General features: G+C 36.5%; 3 protein-coding genes and 1 non-coding gene across 5 annotated transcripts in view; all 4 read left to right on the plus strand.

Moving 5' to 3' along the window:
* The first annotated feature begins 1,091 nt into the window (after nucleotides 1-1,091).
* LOC103993366 (mitochondrial zinc maintenance protein 1, mitochondrial) lies at nucleotides 1,092-6,255 on the plus strand. The gene is made up of 3 exons (XM_009413399.3): nucleotides 1,092-1,392; nucleotides 1,650-1,756; nucleotides 5,990-6,255. The coding sequence occupies exons 1-2, from the start codon at nucleotides 1,152-1,154 to the stop codon at nucleotides 1,724-1,726; spliced, it is 318 nt and encodes a 105-aa protein (XP_009411674.3). The 5' UTR covers nucleotides 1,092-1,151; the 3' UTR covers nucleotides 1,727-1,756; nucleotides 5,990-6,255.
* Nucleotides 6,256-8,963: 2,708 nt separating this feature from the next.
* LOC135618977 (putative E3 ubiquitin-protein ligase LIN-1) lies at nucleotides 8,964-18,959 on the plus strand. Of its 2 annotated transcripts, none has more exons than XM_065120493.1 (17): nucleotides 8,964-9,914; nucleotides 10,480-10,549; nucleotides 11,109-11,375; nucleotides 11,889-11,965; nucleotides 12,050-13,228; nucleotides 13,951-14,092; nucleotides 15,072-15,317; nucleotides 15,442-15,739; nucleotides 16,183-16,304; nucleotides 16,729-16,848; nucleotides 17,346-17,477; nucleotides 17,560-17,682; nucleotides 17,750-17,860; nucleotides 17,940-18,086; nucleotides 18,153-18,284; nucleotides 18,381-18,497; nucleotides 18,591-18,959. In XM_065120493.1, the coding sequence occupies exons 1-17, from the start codon at nucleotides 9,022-9,024 to the stop codon at nucleotides 18,606-18,608; spliced, it is 4,194 nt and encodes a 1,397-aa protein (XP_064976565.1). In that variant the 5' UTR covers nucleotides 8,964-9,021; the 3' UTR covers nucleotides 18,609-18,959. The 2 variants fall into 2 exon arrangements, with proteins under 2 accessions (XP_064976565.1, XP_064976566.1); XM_065120494.1 differs by having other exon boundaries at nucleotides 8,969-9,914; nucleotides 18,159-18,284.
* Nucleotides 18,960-21,609: 2,650 nt separating this feature from the next.
* TRNAT-UGU (transfer RNA threonine (anticodon UGU)) lies at nucleotides 21,610-21,681 on the plus strand. The gene has a single exon. It is a non-coding gene; the product is annotated as a tRNA-Thr (tRNA).
* Nucleotides 21,682-22,578: 897 nt separating this feature from the next.
* LOC135618978 (protein pleiotropic regulatory locus 1-like) overlaps nucleotides 22,579-27,278 on the plus strand; it is an 8,838-nt gene continuing 4,138 nt past the window's right edge. Inside the window, exons 1-11 of the mRNA XM_065120496.1 lie at nucleotides 22,579-22,742; nucleotides 22,843-22,867; nucleotides 23,014-23,048; nucleotides 23,193-23,300; nucleotides 24,217-24,298; nucleotides 24,405-24,458; nucleotides 25,678-25,762; nucleotides 25,952-26,044; nucleotides 26,845-26,908; nucleotides 27,025-27,110; nucleotides 27,209-27,278. The exon at nucleotides 27,209-27,278 is cut by the window's right edge and continues 32 nt beyond it. Coding sequence (XP_064976568.1) covers nucleotides 22,712-22,742; nucleotides 22,843-22,867; nucleotides 23,014-23,048; nucleotides 23,193-23,300; nucleotides 24,217-24,298; nucleotides 24,405-24,458; nucleotides 25,678-25,762; nucleotides 25,952-26,044; nucleotides 26,845-26,908; nucleotides 27,025-27,110; nucleotides 27,209-27,278 — 733 coding nt within the window. The 5' untranslated portion in view covers nucleotides 22,579-22,711. The remainder of the gene's footprint in view (nucleotides 22,743-22,842; nucleotides 22,868-23,013; nucleotides 23,049-23,192; nucleotides 23,301-24,216; nucleotides 24,299-24,404; nucleotides 24,459-25,677; nucleotides 25,763-25,951; nucleotides 26,045-26,844; nucleotides 26,909-27,024; nucleotides 27,111-27,208) is intronic.

Here is a 27,278-nt window from a genome sequence, read left to right on the forward strand (position 1 = left end):
GTATAGATACGGATGGTAAAAAAAGATAATTTTTTTTAATATTGAAAATAAACTTTTATACATGATCGTAAAAGGACATAATATTTTACAAAGAGACAATATATAACTATCTTCAACAACCTCCCCTTATCTCTTATACACGTGGGCGATAAGAAGGGGCTTGCCCCATGACCATATACCTTGGACCCTTGCCCACGTGGATAGACCGATGGAAGTTGACCACTATCTTCTCATTTCACCTTAAATATCACATAACAATTACATATTGAATGACAATTAGCTAACAATGTACTCCCTATCATAACATATTTATATAAATATATTTCGATCTTGAGATCTAAATTAAAAATTATAAAATTAAAGATGATATTATAAATTTTATGTAAAATTCTTAACTTTTAGTCTTTTAAAAATATATATATATATATATATATTTTTTTTTTCTTCAAATAATAGCTCCTATTTATTAATCATTGAAATATCCACAAATAGCGGAATCACAGGAAAAACTACAACATATGAACCGAATTATAAAATTAATTAGCTGTTGGTCTGCTATAGACCAATCCAATCATCCTATGTGTAAATTTTAGTGTATGAGTTATGATATTTTTAATTATGCTTATGCTATGGCACTTTATAATCTAATAGAAACTTACATATAAAAATATGATTTTAAGCGGTTATATAAGTTTAGGAATAAAAATCTGAATATTTTTATATCAGTTATTTTTGAATCAATAAATAATATTTTTTAATCCTGTTTAAGAATGAATTCAGACTGATTTATCTTATGGATTGATCTATACGATACTCGTATTCCAAGGATTTTAATTGATAAAAGTCTTCGAAAACACGAAAAAGAAAATTAAAGTGTAAACTAAAAAAAGGGAGATTTTTAGATAACTCAAACTCTAAAAAAAAAAAGTTATTATGTTTTCGAATATTATAATGATAATTTAAGATATATAATAGTAACGAAGTGACAATTAATAATTGAGCTGACCATTTAACGAGCAAAGGTTGATTAGTTGCGAACAATCATGTTGGCTGCATTAGGCTGGAGACCGACCATGCTACATAACATGTCTCCTTGTGTGGGTGTTTTTGTTGTGCGTCGTTCTTGGAACACAACGGCTGGTGAGAGAGGGATGGGGGGAGCGCAGGCTCTGGCGGCGTACCGGGCCCTGTTGAGGGCGACGCGGAAGACGTTTGCCGGGGACACGCTGATGATGGCGGAATCTGCGGCGGAGATCCGGCGGAAGTTCGAGGAGAACCGAGGCGTGGCCGCGGAGGCGGAGGTGAATCGCTTGCTCGACGAGGCCCGGGAGGCCTCCCACTTTATCTCTCACATGATCGTCCAAGCGAAACTCAGCTCCTCTGGCGGCTACGGTAATGATTCGAGCAACGTTCCGACCTTTTCTTTGAGATCGTAACCTACAATCTATTAACTGATTAAAAAAATCATAAAATCTGTGAGCTTTGAGAACTAGATATGATCCATCATGTGGCTTTTCATGAGCATGTGATTCCAAATCTTTAGACGCTTGCTTGCGGGACAATCAATTGCTTTATCTGCATCAATTTTGTGGTTGGCCATCGGGCTACTCATTTCCTTTGTCTTTGACCATCTGAATCTTGTAATGCAGTTGTTAAACCTACGAAAGAACATGCTGGAGCAACACTGGAGGTTCCCTCACAAGAGTTCCTTTCTAAGTCTACCTAAGGGAAATTTAGCTGAATGCTATCGCCAAAGGTGATCATCACTGTTGCAGGCTAAACTTTAGATCAGTTGCTTTCTAGAATAGGTTTTCTCACGCTAAGAAATTTGAAAAGATGTTGTATTTCTGTAATTTAATGTTTAACCATTCTGCCAACTGTTCTTTCAAGCTTAGCAAATAAGTGCAGATATAACATCCCAGTACTAACTGTGAACTTTTCATTCTAAGATTCAAGAAATCATAATGTTCTATTCCATGTTTTCTTGTTATGCTTTCCAAGGTTGTTTGCAGGAAGTATTTAAGTGCACTTTTGATCGAAATGAAATGGGCAGATCAGGATATATTTCATTTTCTTTCTGCAAATGAAAAGAGTAGTATTTTTCAACTTCTGTGTTGTCTTAACCTATAGCATTTCTATATTAATTTTAAATTAATTTTGCTTCTTTTATGTTTTTGGGAGAAGTAAGTGATCATTTTATTCCAATCTAAGGAGAAAGCAATACATGGTAAAATATAAATCCACAAGGCTCTTGGCTATAAACTCATTTCTGACAAAAATTGAAACATAAGATCTCACATTACACCTCATAGCATTAAATACATACAGAATTCTACCACATACTAAATGGTATCAGTTAACTCCCCATTTGGTCCAACCTGTATGAAAAGATCTAATAGCCTAAAGAATCACGATTCTCCCAACTCTCTTTGCTTCAAATTCTGCTGCTTTTTCTAACTTCTCTATCCCAGAGCCTGACTTTAAAACTTGCAAACTCTCTATTCTTTGATAGTAGTTATTTGGCAAAGGGATTAGATCAGACAATATCTTTGAATCTATCCCTTGACCTTACCACTTCCACCAATATTCGATACAGGTTATCTTCTAACTTTTTTCATAGACACTGATGTTAGATGATAAATCAATTATTCTTTCTGCTTCTTTCCCAACTACTTGGTTCATATCCTTGTTAAATTCACAATTACCACTGGATTGATCAAGGTCTGCAGTGTTAACAATGAATATGAATTAGTTCGTAACAAAATTCTGCTTATAAGTATTGCCTTCAGGATCACTAGGCTGTATGAATTTTGGAATTTAGATAGTCCTCTTTATGATCTTGTTGACGTAAGAGTTACACTTTCAGTAGACTGAGGCCTTCCTGTGATGCTTGCCAATGTTCTAAAGCATATTTTGGTCCACAAGTGAAGTTCAAGGAATGGAAATCTAATCTAGGAAGTTATCTTGTCCTTATTATGGTAACTGAGACCATCTTTGTTCCATTGCCTTGGTATATAAGGTTTCTGGTCAAAAAACCATGGCCCTGCTTCCAGTCTGAACTCTTTTAATAGATTTATAAATGTATTTGAAGATTGAAAATCTTCAATTCCGGTTGTAACTTTGATTTCTCCAGACAAACTTTATCGAGCCTTTAAAAACCTCATCATTGCATGAAAAGAAGGATTAGAGTCAACAATATATCCATAGACTTCGTTTCACCGTTGCTCAGAATATCTCTTGATATTCTTATTCTCAACGCATCCAATTATCTTACTCTTTTTGTTTTCTCCAGATTTCTTTTAAAGATATAATCCATTTTCCTTGTTTTTTTCTCTCGTGACAGCTGTCTGCCATGGATCCTGGTCAAAACCAGAATCTTGTGAAAACATATCAGAACTGTACTTCTTCTATTTGCTATCATGAAAAATCTTATGGATATCATTCCCTTACAGATTTTAAATTTTTTTTTACAATTTAATGCTTATTCTCCCCTATTCTTTGGATTTTTCTTTGAGGTTTCAACATGTTGTTGTGGGCAATCTATGGTTTATACCAAGCTATACAGTTTCGAATGATACCACCCGGTACGGGCGGTACATACCGTTCTGACAGTAAACCGGTATGTGGACCGCTTGCTATCGGACGACATTATTTATTTATTTATAAATAAATAAATATAAATATATATATACATATACATATACATATACATATACATATACATATACATATACATATACATATACATATACATATACATATACATATACATATACATATACATGTACATGTACATGTACATGTACATGTACATGTACATGTACATATATGTATATGTATATATGTATATGTATATGTATATGTATATGTATATATGTATATATGTATATATGTATATATTTCAATCCTTGGTTTATACCGTCAACCATATATAAGTACCATACCGTATAGAGAGAATGTCGAAATTTCGGTACGATATTTCAATCCTTGGTTTATACTGTCAACCATTTTATTGTAGCTAAGAATAAATGTGTTTGTTGTCTTCCAAGGTTATCCTAGGTGAAAAATGACCATTGTGCCAAACCTAGATTGCATGTTGGAATATTTAAATGGTCATATAGAGAAAGCACATGATTATTTAGATGGCAATAGATTATGCTGATTTTACTACTTTATTCAAAAAATACCTGTAAGTGAAAAATTCATCATTTGAAGCCATTTTCATGATCATGACCATCATATAGAGAAACTATAAAAACTAAAAGGAGCATGTGAGGGTTTGGATTCAGAAAAAAGAACGAAGCAAAAAAAATCAGTTTGATGAATTTTTCATTCTTGTAATTATTAAAACTCACTTGAAGAAAAATGATGATAATGAGATTACCTAGAAATGTGAACATAAATTATATTTTATTAGGCATATAGTTGTAAGATCAATTATGCTAATGGATAATGTTGCTATGAAGTTAGAAAGCAACATATGCCATAAATAAGTGTCATCAAGATGTGTGAAATTATTGATAAATTAACTGAGAAGTTGTTTACATTTGGGAACAATTTGTGTAATTCTAAATAGATGGAGAACTTTTTAGGATGGCATGATTACATGTAAAAGATACTAATGGATGCACTGGTCAGAGGAGATGTGCCAATTAGAATTTAGAGGTGCAGGAAGAGATTAAGTGCTCGTACTAGTAATATCGCTCTCAATGGAGTTCATTGGTAGAAAAAGACCCATGAAGCTGGCTTCAAGTAGTTGGGACATAAGGACATTAGGACTTCTTGTCATGAGCCAATTTCTAAAGCTCTCTAGACTAGAGGATGCATGAGGACTAATGGTTGTTGAGTGTGTTTTATAACCAATGATCAACAGTTCACACTGCTGTATATGCAGAGAAAGGAAGAAAAACGCAGGGAATCTAGCGATATTATAATAGAAGGGGCAAGGGTGAGGAGGCAGAGAGAGGGCATACAATAAAGATCATGAAGACATGAGTAGGATTAGTGACAAACAGGCAAAGAGATTTTTATTGGAAATATGATTGTCACACGAGACCTGCTTTTCTCACAGTAAAAATGCTACACAAAACTTATAACCAGCTATGTCTGATTCTAAATATGATACAATACAACGGAAGATATGATTCCATCTCTCTTTAGTCTTAGATTTGCCTTTCAGGTTGTTAGTGGTCTATTACTAACCAATATATATTTTGTCTTATTATTTTTAGTTTTGCTCTACTGAGAACCAGTGGGCTCCCTGTTAATTGGACTGGAACAACTTAATTGAGCTTCTAAAATTATACTGACAAAGTCGTTAAAAAAAAACTAGTCTTGAACTCATGGATCAATTGTAGATTAAATTAAATTGATTCAACCTGGCTCCTAGCTTTTCCTTGATTAATTAAATTACATGCAAATATGACTATTAGCAAGTTGGTACAATGCAACGGAAACAAGTATCTCATGATCCTCGTAAGATGGGTCTTTGTAACTGAATGGTCTCCTTTCTGTGATATCTTCTAATCTGTTAATGAAGAATTTTTGGATATCTAAGTCAAAAGAAAAAAAATTGGTTTGATAATAATAAATATCACTGATTTCTTGATCTATGTAGAATAGGGTGTTATGGTTCTTGGACTAGTTAGTGATATTGGTCTTAGTACAAATAATGTCATCAAAGGTTCGTGTAGCTAACATCAAACAATTGGCTAAGAAAAACTTCTTGTTCAGTCTATGTTTTAGTTCATCCATGAACCCTAGGAGTCATGTAGTAAAGTAGACCAGAAGTATGTTTTACTTTACCCATTTTACTAAACCAAAAAGAATGGGCTTCGATATAGTAGATTTGTTAACACATGGAGATGGAATGGTTTTCAACATGAATTATCAATTCTTCTTGTCTATATGAAACTTATATTTATTTGTGTGAGGCTCAATTTTTACTCATTTGTATTTGATCCTAAGTGTTTTTCCATTAATTTTGCAGATGCTGAGACAAAACAGTGGCTATTGTTTTAAATTTGAAGACAATAAACGGTGTCACTCTGTCTTTCTTAAGTTCTCTTTGGTCTATTTTAATGTTTCATGTACTGTTTGCTTAAAAATATTTTTTGTAATTCACCTTGTTGACATACCAGGCATGGTAGACGTCCAGAAAAATTCTGACACTGTGATAAAGAATGTATTTCATAAGACAACTTGACATGTTAATATTATAGCATAAATCTACTTAAAAAAATATTATAGTATTAATCTAACACCCTATTCAATTTTATACTATGGTATTTTTGGAAATGTTAGTAGATGAAAAGGTTGGATCTATAACTTTATAGATCATTTAGAACTTTGCTTCAGAAGCTTCTGTATAATTCTAATAATGTTTGATGCTCGTATCTGCTTTTTCAGAGATTTAATCATGCTCCTAATTTTCAATATATCAGCAAGAGCAATGTATGATTCACTTTGCAGAAGTTACCGGTCAGCATGCTGCACATCAAGCAATAGTAACACTCATATTTTTGTCCGAGGAATATGCAGCAGATGTAAATTTCTTTAGGACATTTTTCCTTTCTTATATATGTTCCACTTGTTTGCTTATATAATATATCCTCAGAGACACATGTAAATATTACATGGATGATTATATAAGCAGTTTATCTTTGCTATGTTGTCAATCACTATGACAATATTAGATTCCTGCCAGACAACTGGGAGGAATTATGCTCAGTTGCTCAATTAGGAAAAGTTGTATCTACTGCTCCTTTAACCATTATGGTGGACTTATACTCGTGACAAATGTTGTCCATAATTAATGACCCTGTAGAGGATGGAGAAAACTGAAAAGTACATTGATGTTTAAAAGATGACATCACTTTATTTACCGTTTGATAGGCATTTTGACACAGATCCGGTTCGATTGAATTGTACCACCTGAAGTAATAAATTGTGTTCATCCTAGGGAACACTCAGTTAGCAATCTCAACCAGTGTAGATTGGCCTGACCAGTCACATTGACATGTGGATGCAATTTCTGATGAGCCTATAAACATAAAGCCTGTTTATACATAAGCAATGACTGTGATTATTTATTTTCATTTCAAAGTCACCAGATCAGTATCATTATCTTTTACATTTCTGTATCAAAGTAATCAGATGGTTTTCCTTATAAAATATTTTGCTTATGTGATCTAGCTTAGACAATGAGGTCTTTGTCAACAAAGTTGGTCCTTATGGGTCATCTAGCAATTAAAACAATTCAGGTCAGATTCCAGGGCACTTTATAGCTAATAAGACATTACTTTTAGGTAAGGTGGCTGTTTACAAAATGTTACTTGACATACTGTTGCTCAATGGGACATGGTGTGGGGTTTTCTATGTATCGGTTGATTCTTCATAGGTTGCAAGAATTGGATGTTTACTGCAACAAAAAGGTTGGACAATGGGGCAGAACACATCCCTATCAACACACCTCATGTACAGGTTGTTGTGAAGCACCTTCTGTTATAAGATGACAGAAGGAATAATAGAAAAGATTGTAGTGTCCTGAGTCCTTCTAAGAGAGGGACCAGAAGGACAGGTTGGTAGCCACTCTTCTGAGAAGGATTAAAGATGAGTATAGCATTGTAGTCTTCTATTATTGAGAATGGAGTGCTGCAGAGGCTTAAACATTTAGCTCCATCACTGGATTCTCTTAATCATATGGCAGGCCCCCTGAGATTTAAATTAATACTTGCGGGGGAATTCCTTGGCTGGAGCCATGTTCTGCATTCCAGTTTTATTATGTGGGGATCATGTGACATTGATTTGTTTTGACAAAAACAAGGTTACAAATGCTGCTCAGTTTGTGTTTATTTTGTTGAATTAGTATGGTAAACATTGATGTCAGATGACTGTGGTGAGACAACTCAAGTTGGTCAATATGCCATGTTTTTGTTATTGTTTCTGCATGTGTGGGCACAGGATGAGTTTTGTCATCATGGTTAGATTGATCTCTCTTGACCTGAGTAATCTTTGAGTCACACAAATAGACTCTCTATCATCCATCTTATCCTTGTTAGATCTAAGTATTGGTCAAGATGACATTCTATTGACCCTTGCTAGGGCAACTACTTAATGCTATTGTGACACTCTAGTATGCCAATCATGACCATGTGTTTCATTGTGTCACAACAAAATGTGTGCTCGAGTGTCAATATCATAATCATGTACGTATGGTTAGTTCTAAAAATTTGAACTGTTACTTTCCAGCCAATTTAATTAGACATTTTCCCAAAGACCATGGACATGAAAAATAATTAACAGTTAACAGAGAAATAATATAATCCATGGTCATTGGATTCTGTATTCTTCTGCTTTATAGATACTGGCCATTGGATTCTTATACTGTAACTCCAAAACTAGGCTTGTGACTTCCGTTGCATGCTGAAATGATCTTTCCCATCGAATAATTCACATAAAACAAAAAGCAAAACAAAAATAAAAAGAAGTTTGTGAAAGGAAAGGAGGAGGTATGCAACACTCCCAAGGCCACAGTAATGTGTCTTTTCACCAAGTCACTTGTTGATATGTTCTTTATTATTATCATCCTGTACTAACATGTATCATCATCATCTCACATTTTAATCCTGAACTAGCAGGAATGTAACCAAGAATTGACAGGATCCAGAGGAGAAGATACGTGGGTGGCTACTGCTCGATTCTTCTCCGGATTTTGCTCCATGAATCCTGATGGGCTGCACTGTTTCACTCCACTGTGCTCGTCTGCAACTCGTTAGACGAAGACGCACATGTAATTCCTGTCAGAGCAATTGGCACCTAAAGCGATCGACGAAGTCTCTCGAGGAAATTCCTACCACTGCGACAAAGGAGCCATCGTCACACCTGCGAACCGAGAAATTTACTGACATGGTGCAGGGTTGATTTTGGTACAGGGTGGTGGTTGTGGTAACTCACACGCAGTTGCTTTCTCGTGGCGGAGAGGATGACCGAGGCAGGCATTTTGTCCTTGGGAAGGGGAGGATGGCGACCCGAGACAGCGGCAGCAGCCGCGGCAGCGGTCACGTTGTCGTGCTGTGGAGAGCCGTAGCGGGTGCGCGGGCCCCCGTCGCGTTTGGCCTTTTGTCTACATGCAGTCACGAGCGAACGTTCCATTCCCTCGACTCTCTCACTTCCCCTTTGCCTCATCCTCCTCCCATTCCATCCCCTCTCCGACTCACTCCCATGGCTTCCGCCTCTTCCCCTCCCCCTCTCCGCCTCGCCCAGAGGCTCGACCTCGACGCCGTCCGCTCCCTGGTCTCGTCCGTCAACCGCCACGTCCACCGCTTCCTCTCCGACGCGGCCGCCCGGAAGTCGCTCCAGCTCCGGTGCGGCCGCGCCCTCGCCGCCTCGCACCAGGCCTTCTTCGAGTTCTCCGAGCACTCCGTCCTCTCCAACCTCTACTGGGGGATCGAGAACATCGAGGTCGCCCTGCAGTGCCAGTGCCGTGATGGGTGGACCCAGAGGCTCGCCGCCTCCGAGAAGATGCTGCAGATGCCGGCGTTGCTGGATGAGGTCGGGAGTACGGCCGGGGTCGACAACCGGTACTTGGTCTGCTGCTCCTACTTCTACCTCGCGCTGGTTTGGAAGCTTCGCAGGGATGAGTGGCAGATGATGATGCATTTGCTCCAGTCTCTGTTGGTCTCGCCCAATTGCTTCAGGAAGGAGCTCGCGCCGGGCCTGTGGCGAAGTCTTTTTGGTTCTTTGACGAGTAGAACAGAAGATGAGGAGGAGGTGGAGGAGATTGCAAGGCAGCATGTGAGAAGGTATAAAGATTGGTTGATGTACTATCAGGTTGTCTCATATGGTGAAACTCCTCCATGGAACAAGGAACGCTCGGGTGCTGACCATGGTGAGAGGGAGGCAGAAAATTATCAGTAAGTAATCTACATTTCTGTGAAGCTTCACATATAAACCAGTCATCTCCTGCCTAAAATCACTCTGCATGCATCAATAACATGAGGATGGCTGCAGGGGATGACAACAATGGTCAGAAATCTACCAACCCATTTAGGTTTACTGTGGGACTAAAAATAAGATCTAATCATATATATTTTAACGTCTTTTTATTTATAATTTTTTCTATATTGTATGATCTTGGATATCTTTGACTCTTTGTATTTGCACAGCTTCTTAAGTCCATACCCATCTGCTTGCTTGAGGACAAAACCAAGCACATGTAGAATGTGCAACTCATTGTAGATGTCACAGTTAGATCTGTCATGGTCATAGATATATCTTCAAGCTTTTGCTTCTACACTAGTGCTAATGACATTGGGAACATAATTTGCTTCAGCAACAGAAAGACTGTAGACTTCAGTATCCAAACACCATGATTTTGCCTTGCTTAAATAACTTATATCTTGTGAATTTCTGAGATAGGCATTTAAATGAGCTTAGAGTTAACACAGTTTCTTATTCTCGGCCACTGTTTATGAACAGATATAGAGGTTCTGCAAGTACCAGATGTTTCAACTCTATCAAGCAAGTACCTTGGTCGAATTTTCAGAATGTAAGTAGCTAAAACTTCAACTTTTCTTCCAAAGTAATATTATTATGTGTAAATGACGTTTATTGACAAATAATTTACTACTTGACAAATAAATTGTCCAACCGGAATCTGATTGAGAAAAATAAATCTAGAATCAGAAGTCAAACATGATTAATTGTTTTTCACTTTACATGAAAAGGTAAATAGAACTGTAATCTTACTTGGCCACATGTCAGACATCCATTGTTGCACTTATTGACTAATCAATTTGGAGGTGACTACTGAAACTCAGTAATAAATTCCACCTTTTTTTTAAACCTAAATCTGCATATATATTATATTGATACATATAGTTTTTATAAAGCCACATCATAGGTTTTGCTTGGACAACACCAGTGGAGCTATATTTCCCTTTAGGAAAGTATGTTGTTAAGAAAGAAGCGCGCATATTACCTTTGCATCTGCACTTTCTTTTTTTACTTTTTTCTTTTGGGCTTTGTTATAACAAGCAGCCACTTCACAATTGTACCATGTTAATTGAAAGCATCTATGTTTTTATTATATAAGTCAATTCTTGCAGGCAAAGATGGTGTATCAGCTTAATCTTGAAGATAACATAGAAGTAAATATTGAGGCCTCTGCATCCATTTCTGATGAACAAGAAATTTTCACAGAAAGGAAGGATGAAAATTATACTCCACTGAACTTGGATATTAGTTTTCCTGGTGGAATCAAGGAGAGCTTTGACATTAGATGCCTTCAAGAAATGTTAGAAGAATCCCAGTCAGATTCACCAATTTCTTTCTACTCACATATTGGTTCTGCGGATGAAGAAAGCGATTCAGAGGTAACCTGTATGACTAGTGACCTGTATTTTGGTATAAGTTCACTTTCAGAACCTGTAGGAAATAAAAAATTCTAGCCTTCATGACCCAAAACCTAATGGATACAAAGGTTAATTTTCAGCACATACTTCTCTTCTGACACTTGGCCAGGCCCTCTCTGCCATCTGCTGTAGAACATTCTGGTAAGGTATTAGCATCAGCCCAGGAACTGGTTATATATTGTTCTAAATTTAATTTATTGTGTTTGCAATCCATAGACATTTAAGCCAATCGGATGCTGCATTGCCCTTGACCTGGTCTTTATGTCTTCCAGAAGATATCTAACATCATAAATGATCTGTTCAACAATTCTACGAACCTCATCCTGAGAGACATTTGGTTGTAGCATCAAAGTTTTGACTTTGAATACCATAAACTGCCCAAATTTCCTCATCGAACCCAAAAAAAAAGCAACTTCTTATAGTAAGAGAAATTGGGCCTAACATTTCTAAAGTTCACTGCTTCTCCTAGTGCAGGCAAGAATGCAGCACACAGAGTGTCCAGCAGATATCCCTTCAATTGATGTAGGACCTTTAGCATCCATTGGTCAGAGGTACATTCACTACTGCTAAATGATCATGTATCATTTATCTTGTTTTTGATGTGTCTGCTCAATCAACTAGCTGACTATTAACAGGAACTGTCGAGCCCAATGTTCACCTTCTGAACATGTGGATGCATTTTTTCTGGAATCTCCCGGATATCCTGCAGACAAAGAAGACTATGAAGCAAATGCAAGTTTTCAATCATCTAGAAGATCACATAGTTCACTTAGCAATTTAAAATTTTCAGTCTTGGATGTGAAAGAGGTGGAAACTCACCCCTTCTGTAACTATTATGTAAAAAAGGGGATGTCCCCAGGGAGATCACCAAAACATGATTTAAGATGCTTTAGCACTTTTTCAGCTAGATTACATAAGAGGTATAACTTATCTGAATTGGTTTCTCGAGGAAGTTATGCAAGGCGAAGAAGGAATTTTCCAACTAGTGAGAAAGATTGGAGCGATGGGAGTTCAAACTATGGAAAGGATAGTCAGGTTGAACTGCTTGGAATATTTGAGAAGGCAGTTTCAACTATTTGTTTCCCAGAAGGTCGAGGTAATCGTGAAGATGCCGATTTGGAAGTAACAACAATATGGGAATTACTCAAAAAGCAAAAAGAGGTGAAACACAGTTTGACAAAGCAACAGATCCTTGATCAACTACTTGAAATTGTTTCAGCTTCTAAAAAAGAGAAGTTCATTAGGGAATCAGTCACTATACTCTTACTTCTGATATCAGAAGATAAAACAATTATTCAGGATATTAAGAAGAAGGACCTACATTTATACTATTTAGCCAGTGCATTGAAGAGAAACGTGCATGAGGCTGCCATTCTTATCTATTTGCTAAATCCATCACCTTCAGAGATAAGAAGTTTAGAGCTTCTACCAGCACTAGTGGAGGTTGCTTGCAGCCCGGATGGTCACAATAAGAAGTCCATAGTACTTCCACTGACACCTTCATCTGCATCAATAGCTATGATTGAAATTTTGGTAACTGCTTTTGACTATGTAACGAACAACATGCATTTGGCAGCAATTAGTTCCCCTCAAATTCTCTCTAAACTTGTGAATGCTGCAATGCATAAGAACTTGGAGGAAGGTGTGGCTTTGGCAGCTATTCTTGTTAGGTGTATGCGTCTTAATGGGAACTGCAAGAAGTTTTTGTCACAGTTTACTCCTGTGGAACCATTTCTTCATCTTCTGAGGAGCAATGAGAAGCGTGACAAAGTTGCAGCGCTTGAATATTTTCATGAAATTTTGCAAATTCCACGGTATACTATATAAAAATTGGTATTTTTACTTGATCATCTTACTGCATATGTGTTCATTTGCACTTATCATGTAAAACCATCCCTCTGCAAACAAAATGTTCGCTCATATATTGGAGCTAAGCATTGAATAGTTTAGCAATATTTTCAGTGTAACATGCATGATTACATAATTTGCATCAAGCAGATGCATACTATTTTCTCAAATAACAAACATGCTACAACATTGAAGGTTGAAATGTCTCTAAAACTATGGTTTTGATACATATGTAAGGCACTAAATCTATGCATGTGGTGGAGAAGAAGGGTATCAAAATTACCATTGTCATGTCATAGGAGCAGCAGACAACAAAGCAACAACTTCTAGGAATATACAATCTTGGTGTTTTATTTATCTTATTAACTTATATATTGTTCACTTCTGTTCTGAACTCGATGATATTGGTTGTTTAGTGCAACTAAACCCATTATACATGGAGCAACTACTGTATGCTTAAGCCTCTTACAATTGTATTTTCCCCCAACAGAAAGTAACTTTGTTTCACCTAAAATCTTTGGGCCTGCAGATGTCCAGCTAGAAATGCTCAGGTTTTGGATGAAATTAGCTGAAATTGACATGCCGTGATATGTCTAAATGAAATTACATGATTTAACTTCTAACAATAAATGAATCATGCTTTGACACTTTAATAACTCTAATAAATTCCTTGATCCAAATGCTTCAGGTTGTCAGCAATTCGCCTACTTCATCAAATCCGGCAACACAAAAGTATTGGCATAATGCACTCGCTGATGGCCTGTATCCGACAGACTGAACTTGAGCATCAACTTATGGCAGCTAATCTCCTGCTTCAACTGGATATGCTGGTGAATTTTCCTCAATAATTTAGCAATTGACCTTTTAAGTTATAACATTGCATTTCTTTTCTCTGAAGTTGCATAACCAAGAGAATAATGGATATTTCATTTGCTTGGAAAACTAAGAAAAGTAACAGTATCCATGAGTCTTAAAGTATCAGTTGGCTAGATTTGTATTCTGAAGAATACTTGGCTTTGTGTTTTGAGTTCTTTGTGTATCAAGAGAAGAGTTCAATCTTAGCAATCTCCTTCTGGTAGAGGCTAGAGACTGGAGAGTATGCTAGAGAAAGCTTAGAGCCTTCATTTCAGCTTAGAAGATCCTGACAAATCTTTTGCTACAATGTCTTGCATTTGTCAGCCTATGGAACACTGAAAATGGGGATTCTAGGAGGCTGAGGAGTGGAGGGCCTAAGTTTCTAATTGAGACCAACTGAGAGATCCCACTACCTTACACAAGATACCCAAAATACTAAAACATACATTTAAAGTATTCTTCTTTTTTTTTTTTCCATTTGCTATCCCAAGAATTCTGGGGCAGATTATTGTTGATGAGGGAGTTTTGAATTTGGAGGTCTTATGCCATTGTTTTACCCCTAACCACCTTAGTTTCTCCTTCTCTATCTATTCTTGTGGATATGGCTTAATGACCAATGTAAACTCTGGTGTTTATCTTCTTTCTTGTTTTTTTCCTTATTCCACATCTCATTTCGGCGGTATGAATCTTTAGTGAGAACAGTTTAAAGGCATAAAACTTACCTTTGATTAAAAGAATGAATTCATAATTATTCCAAGTACCTATCATCTTATACAGATTATTGAGTATCTAGGACTTGCAGTTTATTTACACTTTTCATATTATCTGAAGCATATTTTAACAATATCATGTAACTATTATAATTTTCTTTATCAAGCGTTATACTTATTTATATTATCTGATATGAAGAATAGTATTAGGAGGAAGCATTGACATTTTTATAAACCTTTACAGGAAGGATCAAATGGTAAGAGTGTTTTCAAAGAGGAAGCGATGGAAGTTCTATTGGAATCGATTGCAAATGAAAAGAGTTCCACAACCCAGACATTATCTGCATATATTCTTGCAAACATTGGAGGAACTTATTCTTGGGCAGGAGAATCATACACAACCTCATGGCTGTTAAAAAGAGCCGGTTTAACATCTTCGTATAACAGGAATATGATAAAAAATATTGACTGGCTTGATCCATGCTTACAGGTAATAGTCAAGCATTCTGATTGTTAAAATTTACATCCAAACAAGACAATCGTTTTAGTGAATACCACATGCTGAGACAGAAGACATATTGGATATAGCTAATAAAATTGAATTCCTTTTGTAGGATATTGAAATAAATGCATGGAGTGCAAAGGCTGCAAAAGGAATCATTAAAATGGGGAATCTTGTGTTTAATGCTTTGGCAAAAGGAATGCAAAGCAAAGTCAAAAGTGTTTCACGTGACTGTCTAGTACTTCTTGCATGGCTTGGAAGTGAAATTGCCATTAAGGGTCCAAGTAACCTCAAATATTCTGCCTGTGAGACTTTATTAAATGAAATAGCTCAGTTTCTCCATCCAGGTTCAGATCTTGATGAGAGAATCTTATCATGTATCTGCATATATAATTACACTTCTGGAAAAGGTAATGCATATTTTGATGAAAGATAACCGCTTTATTGTAGTAGCATATTATTGTTGTTATTATTGTTTGAAATGAAAGTAGACTGAGAACCTAACTGTTTTAATTTTGAAAAATGTATGAAAAAGGAAAAACCATTCTAGCTGGGAAAGAAAAAAGTAGATCCTCTAAAATTTAAAGAAAAATGAAGCCTTCATAAAAATGACAAGAGGGCTGCAGCAAAAACAACAGACTCAGATTTTTTTAATTTTGCATTAGCACTCTTTATTAGAAAAGAAACCTCAATGCAAGATCAGTTTTTTGCTAATGAACTAAGTTTATATTGGATATTATTTACATCTCTATTTCATTTCTTTGCAGTTTGTTAGAATGTTAGATGCTATTTGTTTGGCTAAAATTTGTTTTGCATGTTATGATCTAACCTTCAGTGGTCCTATAACTCATAGGAAAGCAAAAACTTATGAACTTCTCAGAGGGCATAAGAGAATCTCTTCGACGACTCTCAAGTTTCACATGGATGGCTGAAGAATTACTTAAAGTAACAGACTATTTTCTTCCAACCAAACCGGTTAGTTCAGTTACATACTTATCTCTTTTATCAAGAATTAAGTCATACAGTTAATATAAATGAAATAAATGTCTGTAGACTCTGTACCATGGTGGAGCATACTTAATTGTACGGGTCAAACGAATGAAGTGACAATGTGCAAATGATTGTGCTTATAACTGATGTGTAAATAAGTTTATTACTACCACGCTACTTAATTATCATTGAAATTTTAGCATGAGTGCTGACTCGATGATGTTTAGGTAACATATTTATTTGATATCAAGCATACGTCTAATATTCAACACACGTGTTACTAGCGAGACTACAACTAGAGCTAAAAGTTTCCTTCCTGCAATTTCTTAGTTTCATTCCAACTTTGAGACTTGCTATAGTCTTGATCAACTAATATACAAGCTTCATCTCATTTTTATGAGAAATGCAGCGTGTATCATGTGTACATACTCAAATTTTGGAGGTAGGTCAGGTAGGCAGCGGAGCTGCAACTGCCCTTATCTTCTGTAAAGGACTGCTATGTGTTGGTCATTCAGATGGCTCAATTAAGGTAAGCATTGTTTGGACAGAAATTTCATTTAAACCATCATTTTTTATTCCTACAGCATTGTGCACAAACTCGAGCTTTTCCTACTGAAAACAATGTAAAATAGTCATTATTCTCAATATTGCCCTGCTTTAAAGACACACACAAAATTTCTCTGGTAAAAACTGTGAAAAGATCATTGAACTTATGAAGTTAAAAGGGTACTCAACCTTTCTCTATGTGGATCAAATTCAAGTGGTAACAGCTTAGGATAAATATATCAACATGGTCTCAACAAGGTTTGATGGAGGGAAAAATCCATGTAGTTGACCCGATTTATATTGTTGGGATCTTGCAGGTTGTTTTTGTCATTGTAGCAGTTAAATTAATCAACCTTTTCTTTGGTACCAAAGATGAAATGAATTAAAAAGCTATATATATGAGCCCACCAATCAAAATACAGTTCATCTGTCTTCAATTGTTAAAAGATTAAACTTGTTTGACTGGACGTGATAAAACAGGTCTGGGACATCAAGGGGCAAAAATCCATGCTTCTGTTGGAAGCCAAGGAACATAAAAGGGCCATCACTTGCTTTGCCCTTTCTGAGTCGGGTGACAGTATCTTAAGTGGATCATCTGATAAAACTGTCAGAGTATGTGATCAAGCCCTATTGTCATTCAAAGAATCAAATTTGATAAACAAGACTAGTATCACATATCATTTATTCTTTACAGATATGGAAAATGGCACAAAAGAAATTGGAGTGTGTTGAAGTGATAGAGTTGAAAGAACCAATTCAGAAATTGGAAACTTATGGTGGCAAAATCCTTGTAATTACTCGTAGCCGTGGGCTCAAGGTACATGCTATTTAAGAATGAACTTGACATTTATTCTCTAGGTAGCAGTCTGAACTATTTTTCCCAGGTGTGTCAAGCATCAAGAAGTATCCAAACTTTATGCAAGAATAAACATATTAAATGTTTGGTCGTGGCTCGTGATAAAGTTTATCTTGGCTGTACGGACTCAAGCATACAGGTTTGTTGGATATTCAAGCTTCAATCTAAATCATGTTCAACATGTTATGGATATTCTATAAAACTGAAAATCTCCTCAGGAAGTAGACATGATGGATGGCAATAAGACTCTGATCAGAGCTCCAGCTTACAGCTGGAGAATTCAAAAGAAACCAGTAAATTCAATTAAGCTTTACAAAGACTGGGTTTATAGTGCAGGTGCTGTTGTTGAAGGATCTTGTTTGAAGGTATTGATTGATAACCACTGACTTATTTACCAATTGTTGCATTCAACTTTATATAATTTTCAAAAGTTACAGGACTGGCGAAAGCATCGACAACCACAAATCTTGATAAATATGACAAGGCGAGCAAGCGTCCAGTCAATGGAAGTAGTAGAAGATTTCGTTTACTTGAATTGCAGCTCATCCAGAAGTGTAGTTCAGGTGACATTATTATATTCTCAATTTCTTAACATAATCCATTTGAATCTTTGCTACTTGGTTAGGTTTATTGATCTTGAACCTGGGAATTTGTGATAGATCTGGTTAAGAGGACAGCAGCAGAAGGTAGGTAGATTATCAACCGGTAGCAAGGTCACGAGCCTGCTTGCGGCAAATGATATCATCTTTTGTGGTACAGAAAATGGATTAATCAAGGTCTGTCCATGGATCAATCTAGCATTTTTTTCATTGAACTTCCATACTGAAGGTTTCATTTAGTATTTATTCTGATATAAACATGAATGACAGGGATGGATACCTCTCTGAAACAGCAAAACAGAGGCGACTGTAAATTCTACTTGAACGTTTAGCGGCGTATGATGTAAAAAGGGTGGAATATTGGAGTTTGACCCAGTAAAGAGGACAATGCACATCCATACTCCATAACTAGATTTTCAAATTTGTATATTATCAATTATCATATAATTATGTTGTACAAATGAGCAGCACACAGTTGTACTACTTTTTGTATAAGACCTATAGATATATTCTGTTGTTAGTTCAAACAGAAGTCCATAAGGTGGTCAGCAAGCAGGGAACTTGCATGGTCTGGTGCTATGAATCTTGAGCATGCTTTTACCAGTTTATATATTGGATGCTTTCACTGTTCCTGAGCAACCTTCCCTTCTTTGGTATTGACCACTGAATCATTAACTGATGTTTTAAATGGTTCTTGGTGATCTTATTCTTATATCAGTTGTGCAACAAATGTTAATTAAAGCAAAGTTATTGCTTGGATGTGATGACAAATGCCTCTTGACCAAGTTCATTTGTTTGCTCATGCATATGAGCTTTAGATGTGGACGGCCCAATTATGGCCCATCATCAACTACAGTGAGCCATTATATCTGGGCCCTTTTCTTGGGGCCCGGATCTTGTATCTGCAGACGCCCGGGGGCGGGGGCGGGGGCGGCGGGCGGCGGCCACCCAGACACAAGACGTGGCTGCAGAGGGGGTAACAACGACGTGGCCGACGTCGTCGTCGACTTGAGTCACCTTGTCGACCTCACTAAACCCTTTGGTTTTTTCTTTCTACACGCGCTTATGCCACGTTCTTTTGGTTTTAGGTCAATCACCCGCCGGTCCAGAGCTGAAGCAGCGGCGGTCGCCGAGCTTCAAGGAGCTCGAGGCACATTACTACTCGTCCGTACCGAGGACGATCCAAAGCGTAGGCTTATGAGGTGCTTGGGTACACCTTCTTCTCCCTGTTGGTTTTGGATTTTTCTCGAACACTTGATGTGTGGCGTGTGATACTAGTGGCAAATTGCTATGATCAGTTCCCTTGCCTATTTTTCTTGAAATTCTTCATGAAATGGCTAATGCATGGAGCAACTGACAGGTTTCTACTTCATGTCTTGCTTCATTTTTTGAAATTAAGGAGAAATTTTATGGAAAATTTATGCTTTCTATCTGCTCGTTGTATGTCCCACATCTCTTTTTCAGTTTCTGCAATGCCATAAACATCTTGCATTTGTAGCACAGTATGTTAAAGTATGTAGATTTTGTTACTAATGTATAATGCGTTCTGACTTAAGGCTGAGAGTGAAAACTGTCAAAGAAGTCTTCTATTGAAGAAGTGGATTATAACTTGAGATCCGAGACTAAATCTACAGCTCATCTTCTCCCTTGGTGCCCTTGCTTGTTATTCTATACTCGAGTTATTTAGTTGCAAATCAACTTCATTACATGCTTGCCCTACCTGCATTGGGTAACCATTGTATACATTCCACCGGTGCCATCATTTAGAGTTCCAAGTGTTGCAGTTGTCAAGTCCTAAATTCGTCTCATTTAGGTACTTGGATCATCATAGTAATTTAAGGATCATATCGAATTACCGAAGGTAGAAGACAAATGTTGTTTCTAAAAATTGTTGATTGAACAAAGTGAGGAAAATGATAAGAAACTGAGAAGCTGTGGTAGATTGAGCAGTCAATGAAATCTTCGATGGTGGTGGAATTTTGCTGACAGATGGAGTGAACAATAATGTTGATGTCAAAAAGGGCATTTGCAGCATATGTAATAACTCATTATCAAGTATCTAACTAATCAAATTTACTCATCCAAACAATTATGGGAACAAATTGTGATGGGATATTTTATTGATCCTAGCAATGTAAATCTCTCATACATTCATGCCAAGCAGCCTCATTTATAAGAAATAGGAAATCTGTGTTTTGTGTTCCTGTTTCATATTGCTGCTAAGTGATTCTGTCTAAAATAATTTTTTATGTATCTATAAACTTGTCTCTGGAGAGTTTCAAAACATAGAATGTATATGATTCTTTTAAACGTTAAAATCTTTGATTTAGTTTGATTTGACAGTCAAGACTATCTTCTCGTGTATTTCGGTTTTTCAATCTCTCTTTAGCGTCAAAATATTCTCCTTCTCTCAGACTAAAGCAAGATATTCCAGTATCCAGGCAAATATATTACAGTGTGTTTGGGTTTTTTTCACCCAGTTGAAGCAAGATACTTCTACCTATAGGCAAAAGTGGACATTTAGATCCATTTAAGTGCAATAAAGACTATATTATCATACATACTTTAGTCGGGTACAAATTTTGGGTGCCTACAACTATTGCTGTATAAATTCTTGTTTCTACTTCAAAATAACCTGTTCTTTGTTGTCTTAAATTCTCTGCTTCAAGGAAGCTCTGAACTTTTCATGGTGGATGATCTGTGATTGTCAAGTTTTGTTATTTATAGTAGTTTCTAGCAAGAAGTAAACCATCTATGGGTTGCAAAACTATGTAAATGCATTTGAAGATAGTTTTTATTTTTTTATTTTCTGGGTAACACAGTCGAGCTACCTGCACCTGTCTAGTCCGATCGTTTAGTGGCTCTTTCCAAAAGACGGAAATACCAAGAGCTTCCGCTACCACCACAATCACAAAGTTTTATTTTTCTCTTGTTGATTGGAACTTCCTTCATCCACCTGCTATTAAGTGTCCTTCCCAATCATATAGAAGTTAGTTGGTCAATCTTCACTGGTTTTGATCTTTTTCATTTCCTGATAATTTTATTCCATGTTCTTGCCATATCATATCAAAGTAGGACTGATCACTGATTTATTTTTATTTTTCTGTATGATGTTTATGTAACAGTGTCTTCAAAATATTTCTGACTATTTTGTCAAATTACTTTTTGTTTGACATTTTGATCGCATATTATTTGCCATTTTGTAGATATCAGTTTGCAGTTGGGGTTTTATTATACTCACATTAAAATTTTATGTATCAATGATATTGTTATTCTCACTTCAACAATTGCCCCTATAGCTCAGTGGTAGAGCGTCAGTCTTGTAAACTGAAGGTCTGTAGTTCGATCCTGCATGGGGGCATTTTATATTTTTTTTATTTACTTCGTAAGGGAAAGGCGATTTTATAATTTATTTTACCCAAATATCCTATAATATTTGGTGTATAAGATTTTTTGAATAGGTTTACTGCACACTTTCATCAAAACATTATAAATCTATTCAAAGATATTTCAAAACCTAATGAAAACTAATTTATATTAAAAACATTTCAAATACACATCATTATTAGTTTAGAAATAAAAACAAATAAATAGACAGACTTTTATATCTGTTACTATTTCTAAACATGCTTAACATATTTTTCGAAACATGATAACGAATTTGATTGATTCAACCGTTCTCAAATTATACGAGAAAACCTAAAAAAAGATTTGTTTTAGAATTCATCCAAAAGAAAATATAGACTGTTATTATGGATTATAAAAAAATAAAAAGAATAAGTTTAAAATCAAAGATAGAAGTAGAAAATTCATCGATTATATATAAATAATATACAATTTGATAGATGCTCGGTCACCTATCAATTTCATTTGATCAAAACCATTGATTAAAATACTTAAGTTGAAATTAATCAATAATAATATACTCATTAGACTCTTATAAATTAATCTTAATCATATCCACTTTTCATATGGGACTAATTAGGGATGTTACAATATAAGTCCGTAGTTTCAACCTCATTCAACCCGTTAACTAATGGATTGTTTCGACAGTCCGCCACTGGTGAGCCGGGTCGGATTTATGCAGTCCTTCCTCCAATCCCTTACCCGAATCCGACAAGTACATATCGCGTGACAAATACCGTGACGTCGGTGTGGCCTCGTGTCGGGTCATATACAAACCACGAGTAGGAAGGAGGGTTTCAAAGGAAGAGGAGGCAAAAGCAAGAGGCAGGGAGCGAGCGAGGGAGGGCTAGTTAGTAGGCCGATGCCCGGCGTGGTGGCCGCCCCGCGTCCGACGGCCGCGATGGAGCTCCCGGTGGAGCCGCAGTCGCTCAAGAAGCTCAGTTTCAAGTCCCTCAAGCGCGCTCTCGACCTATTCTCCCCGATCCATGGCCATCATTCTCCTTCCGATCCCGAGAGGTAGGTTCCCCTTAAAACCTGACCCTCACGACATCAACCTCTTCGCCTCTCTGTTCCTTCTTTGTGCTTGACTTCTCTGTTCGTTCCCTTCACTTTGCAGCAAGCGGATTCGGATCAGCTACAAGGTTGGCGACAGTCTCTTCTCAGTATCTGTTGTTTCTCACTTTTCTTCCCTTGAGTTACCCTAAAAAAATGCATATTGATGTGGAAAAATTGCAATTGGAAGTTGTTTCGTCGGTTTTTCTTTTGAAAGTGCAACCTCACTGTGCAGGATTTGTGTTCAGTTTCCTGTTATAAGAGACAAAGGTGATGATGGCATGGTTTAGTGATACACGGGAAAAGGAAAATAATGGAACTTCTTGGTTCATTTGTTTGTATTCTTTCAGGGGAAAATGTTTAAGGGGAAGTCCTAACTTTGTGCATTACTTCATGTCCTTTGAATTTTGGAAGTGCAAGCTGAATATGGATCGGTAGCAAACTTGTCCGGTCAGCAGACTAGAGAGCAAAACTATCCTGGTGGGCTGGGAAAAGGAGATCAAGCTGCTTTGGCTCTTCCTGGTATGTTTTGAACTTTTTTCTCAATTGCAGTCTGTATCTCACCTCACCTGGTTTTTCTGTCTTAATCCCTCACCTCTTGTGTGCTTTATTAAAAACATCACTAATTTTTTATGCACTACAACTCACGTAATGTTTATGCATTATCAAATGAATCAGATCCAGAACAGTAATGTGTGTCATAAAGTTTGCTTATTTATTGGTTTGAACATAATGTAGAATTGAAGGCTCAATCAATTTGTCATTTTGTTTGTTCATTGTTTCAGCATAATGTAACTACTCGTACAATTTGACCAATCATCTTGTCATTGCTGGCTTTTACAATCAGCAAAACTAGCATCATGTGCGTTAGTGGTAATTATTCTATTAACTAGTTCAAAAGAAGGAAGTCGTTGGGGATAGAGTTTCTCAGAGGTAGGTTTCTTTCTTTAGATATATGTTTTTACTGATGTTGATGCTCTTCAAAATTCACAACCTGAATGCATGCCATGTGGTCCACTGCTGGAGATGAGTCTAATTACTGGCATGTTAAATAGAACATTGTTTCCAATGTCATGTTGATGAAAAATATAATATTAGAAATGAAAATTTCAAGCTAGAAAGAGATTTATAAATCCGAATGACATGAACTGCAATGGGGTATAGGGAAAATTTGATATTGAAAGTGAAAATGGGTACAAAGTTCAAGTTTGACAAACAGTTCCACAATCAAGGATGAACCTTGGCAACATAAGCAAGAAGCTCCTTTACAAACTCAGTGTCAAGGTTTTTTCCTACTTGTAAGGCAAGACTATATACATGGACATGGACCCTCCCGCATTCCTGGGATTGGCAGCCTTGTATAGAGTTTAGAATACCACCATGTTAGATTATTTCTGTTTTAGCCTGCTCTTTGAATATCATTATGATTATTTTGCAGGCAGCCAAGAAGCCAAGGCTTCTCAAAATGATGGGAACCAAAATGCAATTGTTCCTGCACCTGCCATGCTACCAAAAGGACCGTATGTCCACTATCTTATCTTGTCACATTTGTGCATTGCTTTCACTTTGTGCAGATATTTTAACGATTAGCTTGACTATAAGTTCATGTGATTTCTTTTTTTACAGTGAGATTGGTACTGCAAGCAGAAATACAGGGACTGTACTTTCTGTTACGGACAGGTGATACTCACTCTTACTCCTTTTGTGCTGTCTTTATTTATTAAAGAACATTTTGCTTATTTTGGCTGTTATTGTGTATGCCTGTAATATGTATATTCCAGTATTTTTTTAATTTGAAAATCATTTACAAGGATTTTGCTCTTTTAGTCTTGAACCTTCTACAGAAAAGTCACATATATTCTTGTACATGCAGTAAAGAAGCGGTGATGGTACTTGCTGCATCATTTGTTTTCTTTATCCATGACATGTAATTTTATCTAAATGAGACTCGTTGAACGCTTCAAGAATGACTTGTATGATTGCTTGTAGTCAGCATACCGTTCACTTTGCTTTGATTGATTTAGCAAGATCTAAGTTTCAAAGGCATGGGAGTCTCTCCTTCCATTGGAATGGTATGTACCAGCGAACCATTCTGTGTCAAGGGTAGCACTTGGCATTAAATGAATAAAAGGGGGAAATTGTAGGTTGAAAATTGGTTGAGTTGAGTCAAAATTAGGTCACTTAGCTCATTATTGGTTATTGTTGTAATTGAAAAAAAGATCATGTATACCCCATCCAATGGTTTGTTGTGACAATGTCATCAACAGTGGAACCTTTGTTTTTCTTGAAACCTGAGTTTGGTTAGGAATCAAAAATCTCAATTGGACATAAATGTGGTTGGATTATGGTTGACCTGCAGTGGTTTGTTGACATGATGCCATCAACTGGAGCCGTTGGGTTTTTTTGAAACCTGAGCTTGGTTAGGATTTGAAAAGCTCAGTTGGACATAAATGGGGTTGGATTTGGGTTAACCTATTACGAACTTGAATCTAACCTGAATTAACCAAACAATCCAATTCGACAATATAAGGTAGAATACTGTATACATCATAGAAATTTATTCAAGTATCAAAATTTATGCTCATACTTCTGAAACTCATGTTTTAGATAAGTAGAATCTCAGTAGCCCATTTCGACATGGCTTGAACCTGTAATTAAACTGACCCTTCTCCATCTTGGCCCAGCTGTTATATGATTCATAGGGCACGAGGAAGGCCTATTTAGGACCGAGTATTCAATCTGGACAAATTGATTGTTCCCAGAATTCACACTGGTGGAATCTTGTGCACTGGGTTTTCCCTTTTTACTTAAATCGGACAAATTGACCTAGTTGCTATTCATACTACTTTATGATAATACAAGGGAAATTTCCCTAATAGTTTCTGCATGTTTGTTTCAGATATCAGTCTACATCTGCACTAATGGAAAGGATTCCAAGTAGATGGCCTCGTCCCACATGGCATCCTCCTTGGAAGAATTATAGGGTATGTTTGCCCTCCTTTTCCGTTTGTCCAAAATGATTATGATCTGCTAGGTACAGTTGCTAGAGAGGATGCTGGTTCACTGAACAAGTGTGCTATTGTGCATAAAATTTCAAGTGTTTAGAACTTGCTACTTAATTTTGTATGACAATCTACCACCGTTGATGTAATTTTGTTTGCTAATTGATTCAGGTTATTAGTGGCCACTTGGGATGGGTTCGGTCCATTGCCTTTGATCCCAGCAACTCATGGTTCTGTACTGGTTCAGCAGACAGGACGATAAAGGTAACTTTTACCTTTTTTTGCCCTCATCTGGAATCATAAATGATATATTATTGTTATTATCTTCTAATGCCACAGATGTGGTGTAGGATACTGGGGCACTTTAAATGTGCTGCTCAGAATTCAACTAGCTAGAACCCTGAGCAAACTCCACTTACATCAAGATCCCTACATGGTTGTGCTGCCCAGAATTGGACAAGATTCAGACATGCTCGACACTGCAAGGATCTTGATGATATGATTAAAATACTATGTTGAGCTCTTTCTTTATATGTTTTATGGGAGCTAAAATATAATTTTACTTTTCAACTTAAATAATTTTGTCTAATCTCAAAGGAACTATATTTCATCATTGGCTAGATAGTCATCCTTCATGAATAAATTGTTCAATTTGAAAGCTATGTTTCTTCAAAGAAGTTTCGATAAATTATTAAAACGAAGTGCTAGGATCAGTGCTTTTATTTTACTGGGTTTCTGCCAAAACTTGTTTTCCTTGGAAGGTGCTTTTTAGCAATTTCTTTGTGAAGATTCTTGTTAGATTGATTTTCATAAAATATAAAAAATGTATATGGAAAATTCAAGAAGCTACAATGTGAAGATACTCTGTAACAACATCCAACAATTTGACAAATAAAATTGCTATATCGGTCTTTTTCTTTCTGTGTTTTCAGTATTGTTGTCATATTATCAACTATGATTAGCATCAATCGAAATAGTTTTCAAGAAAGGAGTTAGCATTGCTTTATATCTTTATATTAAGGCAGTTCCTGTTAAGATTTGATGTATTTGCCTATTTTTTTAAGATATGGGATGTTGCATCTGGAAGGTTAAAGCTAACACTGACAGGACATATTGAACAAATACGCGGTTAGTTGATCTGGCAGATCTTTGAGGTTTCGCTTTGTTTTCTTTATTAATTTTCTTTTGCTGGGTGTTATACTGCAAGTTGTTCAGTATTGATATAAACCTCCTTGGATAACTAGGACTTGCCGTCAGTCAAAGGCACACTTATTTGTTTTCTGCTGGAGATGACAAACAAGTTAAATGTTGGGACCTTGAACAAAATAAGGTTTGTTATTGTATACTTTATTTTGTTATTTAGAGTTTTAACCATTTGGACACCTCTAATTTGCTTGCACTTTGCACTTCCTGTCTTAATGATCCAAGGTTATTAGGTCTTATCATGGACATCTGAGTGGTGTATACTGCTTAGCTCTTCATCCAACTATTGATGTTT

This window comes from Musa acuminata, chromosome BXJ2-8 (genome assembly GCF_036884655.1).
Source record: "Musa acuminata AAA Group cultivar baxijiao chromosome BXJ2-8, Cavendish_Baxijiao_AAA, whole genome shotgun sequence".
In the NCBI taxonomy this organism is placed as follows: Eukaryota; Viridiplantae; Streptophyta; class Magnoliopsida; order Zingiberales; family Musaceae; genus Musa; species Musa acuminata.

What these genes read in the sequence shown, in the direction of transcription:
- LOC103993366 (XM_009413399.3), top strand. Translation starts at nt 1,152, where the DNA reads ATGGGGGGAGCGCAGGCTCTGGCGGCGTACCGGGCCCTGTTGAGGGCG. An exon ending in CAGCTCCTCTGGCGGCTACG is followed by an intron (nt 1,393 to 1,649) that starts GTAATGATTCGA and finishes CTTGTAATGCAG; the next exon opens with TTGTTAAACCTACGAAAGAA.
- LOC135618977 (XM_065120493.1), top strand. Translation starts at nt 9,022, where the DNA reads ATGGCGACCCGAGACAGCGGCAGCAGCCGCGGCAGCGGTCACGTTGTC. An exon ending in ATTCAGATGGCTCAATTAAG is followed by an intron (nt 16,849 to 17,345) that starts GTAAGCATTGTT and finishes GTGATAAAACAG; the next exon opens with GTCTGGGACATCAAGGGGCA. An exon ending in TTGAAGGATCTTGTTTGAAG is followed by an intron (nt 18,087 to 18,152) that starts GTATTGATTGAT and finishes AATTTTCAAAAG; the next exon opens with TTACAGGACTGGCGAAAGCA.